Genomic DNA, 7,732 nt, shown 5'->3' on the forward strand with positions numbered 1-7,732 from the left:
AAAATTTTTATTTTTTTATATATTTTTTTTATAAAATAAGAATAATTATTAATGTTATAAAAAAAAAAATAAAATTAGAAAAATATTTTATTAGAGATTAATATAAATCGTTGCCTATTAAAATATTATGTACAGCTATTTTTTTTTTTTTTTTTTTTTTTTTTTTTTTTTTTGTGTGCAATTTTTTTTTTTTTAATTTACAGCTATATATACATTTTAACACAATGTCGTTTTTGTGTGTACAATTATATATGAAGAGAAAAATAAAAGAATGAACAAATTACACTTAATTTTATTTATTAATCATATTTATTTATTTATATTATTATTATTATCCTTAATTTATGTATAAATGATTATAAAATACTAATAATATGCACATAAATAAAAAAATAAATAAAAAAAAAAAAAAAAGTAAAATAGTTTTTACATGAACTGTTCATAATAATATATATAACCATTGTGTCGATAAGCTAATTTTTCTTTTTCATCTTTTTGTTTATTATTATTTTTTTTTCTTTTTGTTATTTTCTTTTACCATAATATATATATAATATAATATATATACATATTAATTAATAATAATTTCTAAAATAAAATATTAAAAATAAATGATATAGAACAAAAAAAAAAAAATGATGTTTTAAATGTGGTGTCACATATAAAAAAAAATTTGCTGTTATATTTAATTTAAAATCTTTATTCAGCATTTTTTTTTTTTTTTTTTTTTTCCATTTGTCATCCAATTTGCTTAGATTTTTCATTTATATAAACCCATAAATAAATATATATATATATATATATATATATATATATATATATAGTATATATAACAGAAACGTTTCCTATACCTTTATATATTTTGTCGTTTTGTTTCCTTAAATATATATATATATATATATATATTTATTGTATTTTTTTTATTTTATTCCTTTTTAATATTTTTGTTTGTTTTTGTTTGTTTTTTTGTTTGTTTTTTTGTTTGTTTTTTGGTTTGATTTTTTTATCTGTTTTGTTATATTTAAACCTATAAAGCGTGTTAATTATTGAAACCATATTAACCTAAATTTTGTTTAATTGGTTATATTAATAATTTTTAGTTCTTTTATTATATTTATATATTTTTTTTTTTTTGTAGTTATAATTACTATAGTTCTTATTTTATTTTAATCTAATTTTTCCCGTTACTTTTTTTTGTGTAAAAATAAAAATATAAGGTTTCTTTTTGTTGTAATAACATACACACGAGCAGAAAAAATAAAATAAAAAAACATAACATAAAAAATATAACAATAGAAAAGTAAAAAATGGCAGATTCAATCAAAAGTTCAAGCAGTTTTCAAAAATTAGATAATTTAGATGCAAAAGAGACTTCAACAGTAGATAGAAAATGGGTTGCCTTAACAGCTTATCAACCTGTTGATGTTGTAACAAAAACCGTTGAAGTTCCAATTATTAAGACCGTAGAGAAATATGTCCCAAAAACTATTATTCAAGAGAAAATTATTCATGTTCCAAAAAATGTTACACACATTGTTGAAAAAATTGTAGAAGTTCCTGAGGTGAAATATATAGAAAAGATTGTTGAAGTACCTCATATTCACTATAAAAATAAATATGTTCCAAAAATTGAGATTGTAGAAAAAGTAGTTGAACGTCAAAAAATTATTGAAAAATGGCATGATAAGATTGTTGAAGTACCTCAAATTAAAGAAGTTGTTAGATTCAAACAAATTGAAGATTCTGAGGAAATCATAAAATATGTACCAAGAAATTCCAAAAACATTGATTGGGAAGATGAATATAAAAAATATACTGAAAGCAAAGGATTACAAAGATATAGTTTAGACCAAAATAATATATACCAACAAGCAAACTCTTTCAACCAATTTAATGAAAATGCTTATAATCAAAATGCAATCAATAGAAGCTATGAATTATTGAATAAACAGTCTAGTGTTAAATCACAAAATAATGCTAGTGGTGAAAATTTATCTCAAATGAACTTTTACAATCAATACAGTGGAGGAAATTTTGAACAAGAAAGAAGTATTCAAGCATCCAATTTTGAACCAAGTGGAAGCATGCAAATGAAAAGATTATCATCTGAAGAAATTAAACCAGCTGGATGTTGCTCAGCAGCCTGCACTTAAATGTTTGAATTTTGGCAACTAATAATTTATAGATTTCTACATTTTTTATAATATATTAAATTAAATAATTAAAAAGATATATTTATATATAAATATAAATGTATGCCGTACATTTTTGTTATTATTATTATTACTATTTATTTTTATCCTCCTTTTGTGCGTGAAAATAGCAGAACATAAATATATGTATATATATATATATATATATATATTTTTGTAATTATTTTCATTCCCATATATTAAATATATTTACATTCATACTTTTTTTCCTTTTTCTTTTTTTTCTTTTTTTTTTTTTTCCTTCATTTATTATATTATATATTATTATTATTTAAAAAAAAAAAAAAAAAAATCACAAATGAAGAAATTATTATTTATACATCGGGAAACAGAAAAATAAAAAAATAAAAAAAAAAATGCATAAATGTTCATTAATTACGGTAATTGTAATAATGTATAAATAATAAAAACATAACATTAGAGAATATATATATATATATATATATATATATATATATATATATATATTTTATAAACCTTTAAGAAAATAATTTTACCTTTACATTAACATTTCTATATAATTCATGTAGATTTAAAGTGCTGTTATATTATAAATATATTATAGAGACTACAAAGTTATAAGTGTCTTTTATATTTTTTATGCAATATAAATGTTTGAGGTTATATACATATATATTTTTTACGTATTTAAAAAAAAAAAAAAAAAAACTCATATGAAGAAATTATAAAATTAATTAAAATGTGTTTTAAAATTTATTGCACAATGGTTACAAATACAAATATATATATATATATATATATATATATATATATATATTTATTTATTTATTTATTATTTACTTAATATTTGTGAATAATATGTGTTTATTCTTAATTAACAAAAAAAATAAAAAAAGAGAGAAATAAAATAAAAAAAATAATAAGCATCCTTATAATACTAATTAATAAAAATTCTTGTTCAGCTGCTCATCTATTTATTATTAGATAAACATATACGATTATATGTTTGTGATTTATCGAGTCCTATATAGCGTATTTTTTCTTCTAAAAAATTATCTGCAGCTTTTAAATCAGAAACAAGATCATATACATTTGTATGTTTTTCTAGTTGAGTTATTAAGCATAAGTGATCTCTCCATGTATTTATTGCATTACACAAATCATTAATAGGATTCAAAAAGCTTGGGAATTCTTTCCTTATAGCCTTTTCAAATACGTGGAAGTTATTTTGTGAATTATCATTTATGTGTGTTTCAGAATTTTCTTTATCTGTTTTATATTCTTCCTTTTTTTTAAGATCTAAATTATTTTCATGCTTTTTATAAGCAGCTTCACAATTATTAGTGTTTGAATTATCAGATAAATTATATTCATCATTGTAAACATAAGAATTATTATCACTTTCATTATAATTTTCTTTATATATTATATTCTTGTCATTATTTTCTAGTTCTATTAAAGACTTTTTTTCCTCGTGCTCTTTTTTATTAATACCATATTTCTGATTTTTATCCACCTTCATATATTTATCTTCCGGTTGTTCCTTCTTAAAAAATTTATCATTCATTTCTTTTATATTTATATGATCATTATTTTTTTTATTTTGTTGTGTTATGTTTATATGATTATTTGTTGACATATCATAACCCTTGAAATCATTATTTTTTGATAAATGTTCAGTTTCTTTTTGCCTTTCGAATTTATCTTTTAAAAGATGATCATTCATTGTCTCAATTTCATTATTTAATTTGTTTGATTCCATTTTTTTATCAGCTGTATGTTTGAGCGATGTATTTTCGTTTTGTATATCATCAAAGTCAAATAGTAGAAAATATTTTGTTAGAACACCCATAAAATTATTTGTTACAAAAAATCCACACATATGTATATCAAATGGATTATATAAATTTTCTGGTAATATATGTATTAATTCCATATTAGTTAATAACACATTAGTTACACATGCCTGAAGTAATTGTCTTAATGTTTTTTTAATAATTTTTACAACTGCAAAAAAAGCACATAAATCAAAATCGATTAAACCTTCATATGTTCTACTATGATCTATATTTGAATTATATAAAGAATAAATACGTGATAATAAAAGAACACTCTTTTTATCTTGGTCATCTAATTTTTTATTATTTTGAATGGAAGCATAAGCATTTTCAGGATATGATTTCCCATCAGGTGGTAATAAAGCTTCTGTTGTTAAAAATCCAAATTTAAATAATTCAAATATAATTAGAATATTACTATCAATATTTTTATTTTTTACTTCTGATAATAAAAGTCCAAATAATGTAACACCACAATTTTTTGTGAATATATCTAAATTTTCTAGAAACATAAAATATACAAGACATAAAAAACTATGAAAATTTTGATTATTTGTTGTTAAAATGTTTTTATAATAAGTATTATATTTATATATCATTTGTTTATTATAATGCATATATTTTTTCTTTATCTTAGTACGTTCATTAGACTTTTTAAAATAATCACTATGATTATTATAATCGTCATCTTCATAATTGTTAACATTATTGCTAGAATAATCGCTATTATTAGATGGTTCATTTTTTTTGTCATCACTGTGATTATTATCATCACTGTGATTATTGTCATCACTTCGATTATTGTCATCACTTCGATTATTGTCATAACTTCGATTATTGTCATCACAGCGATTGTTGTCATCACTCTTATCATTATCATCACTCTTATAATTATCATCACTCTTATCATTATCACCACTTCCATTATTATCAACACTATTGTTATTACCACGTTCCATTTCATATACATCCTTTTCTTTACTATTACTAGCTTTTCTTTCCGTTATATCTTCATCATATCCTTCGCACCTTTTCCTTATCAAAGATATAGATTTACTCTCACTATATAAATGCCATCTTAACACAAACTGTAAATCTATATTCTTAACATTTTGTCTATTCATTTCTTCATTAACATTGTCTTTATTTATTTTCCATAAAAAATTGTCATTAAAAACAATATTGAGATATGTCGCCTTGTTATCTTTATCCATTATATTATTAATATAATAACCATAATCAAAAAACTTTATTTTCCTTTTATAAAAGAAAGGATTCAATTTTATGGATACTAGTCCTAATATTCTACATCTATATTCTCTCAAATCAATTAATGTATCCCTATATTCAAAGGAATCTATAATAGGATGACTATAGTCAATCCATTCACCCATAGCTAGTACACATAACAACTTCTTACTTAATAAACCTATAGACATTAAATAATAAACACATGTAGGAAATTTTGCTCCTACTACTTTTATATAATCTTTAGGTACTAATTTGGATATATGTTGTTTCTCATTATTATGATTCTTTTTTTTATATATATCATTTTCTTTATAATACTCTTTTGAATATATATCCTTCATATGTTTAGTAGAATCATCCATAACAGTCTCCTCAATCTTTTCATTTCTGCCTTTACATTTATCACTATTATGTTCATATATTAATTTGGAATTTTTGTATTTACATTTTTCTTTTTCTACCTCATGATGTTGAACTGTGTCATCATTTTTATCTCCGTCACAATAAGAATCATATGAAAATTTTGAATTATGATAATTTTTTTCATTGTCTACCTCCCTTTTATCTAACATTTTATCACATTTTAAATAGGTATCATTCGATACATTAAAGCAATCATTTGTACTGATATTCTTTGTGGTACCCTTACATTTGTTATTAAAAATTTTATCTCTCTCATTTTTTTCATAACTATTTTTATTATTATATACACTACGATCACTGCTATTACTCTGTTCATCAACTGTTGAAATGATATCCTTTTTATTAATTATTTTTTTTTTTCTTATAGAAGCATTATCCATATGATCACCATCTTCATTAGGTCCTATATTTACCTTCAAAGTATTCGTATCACATTTTTTTGGTAACCCCTTTTGATCTTTGTTAGAATGAAAAAAAAAACAATTGACCTGACCTGTACATAAAAAAACAAGAGGATACTTTAACATTGATTTGCATAAACAGTAACCATTCATATGACTCTTTCTTAATTCTTCATTTGGAAAGTGTTGTAAGTAAGATATTAAAGGGGATTGTTTAATAAATTCAATAGATGTGCCAAAATTAAATTGTTTATATCCATTATTAAAATGAGATAAATTTAGATAAGGAAATGTTAAACAGTATTCTGTACCTGCTAATAAACATGCATCAATAAATTGTTCTTTATTTATATTCCACATTTTTAATAAATATAATATGTCTATCCATTCAAAATAGTTTTTTTTCCATACAATATTTAATATTATTTTAGTAGCATTATGTAATCCTAATGTTGGAGGACCAAAAACTATATCTACTAAATTAATTTCAAGAAAATAAGCTAATTGAGATATAGCTAAATATGGAGCATATATACATTCATATCCTTTATATTTTAAATAATGAAATAACAAAAAGGATATATCAGTATTACATATATTAGACACCTCACTAAATGATTTATGTGATAACTTCTTTTCATTATTAACATAATATAACCATCCTTCATCTATATATTGATGATAATATGCTGAAAATAATTTATGTCCTTTAGGTGTTATGCCGTCAAAAATGAATATAATCTTTATATCCCATTTTTTAAAATACTCACATTGTTTATCTATCATATCAAAAATACAAGGAGATATACAACCAGATACATCACTTAATATATCCTTTAAATCACTACATATTCTTAAAAAATATAATGCATCTATTCCTAATCTTAAGTTTTTTATGTTCTCAAGAGAACTTTTCTTTAACAAATTATTTTCTGTTAAATAAGATTGTAACCTTCGAACTCTCATTTTTTTTTTTTTTTTGTCTTAAAAATTACGGATATAATTATTTTGTATCAATAAAAGTACTATTAATTACTATCATACAATGTAGTAATAGATACATACATATATATATATATATATATTTATACTATATAAGGAAGAGACCTAACAAGTGTTATAAATTTTAATTCTTTATACTTTAATTAAAAAATATCTAAGCTTAAATCAATACATATACATATATATACATATATATATATATATATATATCCATTTGTATGTTGTTTATTTTTTTTATTTTTTTATTATTTTTATTTTTTTGTTAATTCTATATACAACAAATTAAATAGTAGATATGTAAAAAATTATATCATAACAATGTGCTACACTTTTTTTTTTATATTAAACATATATTTTTGTGAAATTTAAATGTATATTTCTCTATAACACAACGAAAAAAAAAAAAATATATAAAATAATAAAAATAATAAATAAAAAAAAAAAAATAATATAATAAAATAATAATAATTATATATAATACACATAATGAAAAAAAGAATACATTATATAAATTTACAAAATTCAAAAATTTAAATTGTACCACATTCTTCTCTAAATTATATAATTTATATGCATAAAGATCAACAATTATATATATATATATATATATATATATATTTATATTTATAGAGAAAGTGTTATA

The 7,732-nt window shown here is 20.6% G+C and overlaps 2 protein-coding genes across 2 annotated transcripts; one reads left to right on the forward strand and one right to left on the reverse strand.

Annotated features, from left to right (window-relative positions):
• Positions 1–1,307: 1,307 nt before the first annotated feature.
• Positions 1,308–2,153, forward strand: PGSY75_1003600 (putative inner membrane complex protein 1c; the record flags this gene model as incomplete). The annotated part of the gene is made up of 1 exon (XM_018785802.1): positions 1,308–2,153. The coding sequence occupies one exon, from the start codon at positions 1,308–1,310 to the stop codon at positions 2,151–2,153; it is 846 nt and encodes a 281-aa protein (XP_018641419.1).
• Positions 2,154–3,144: 991 nt separating this feature from the next.
• On the reverse strand, positions 3,145–7,053 carry PGSY75_1003700 (hypothetical protein; the record flags this gene model as incomplete). Its single annotated transcript, XM_018785803.1, has 1 exon — positions 3,145–7,053. The coding sequence occupies one exon, from the start codon at positions 7,051–7,053 to the stop codon at positions 3,145–3,147; it is 3,909 nt and encodes a 1,302-aa protein (XP_018641420.1).
• Positions 7,054–7,732: the final 679 nt, after the last annotated feature.

This window comes from Plasmodium gaboni, chromosome 10 (assembly GCF_001602025.1).
Source record: "Plasmodium gaboni strain SY75 chromosome 10, whole genome shotgun sequence".
Classification (NCBI taxonomy): Eukaryota; Apicomplexa; class Aconoidasida; order Haemosporida; family Plasmodiidae; genus Plasmodium; species Plasmodium gaboni.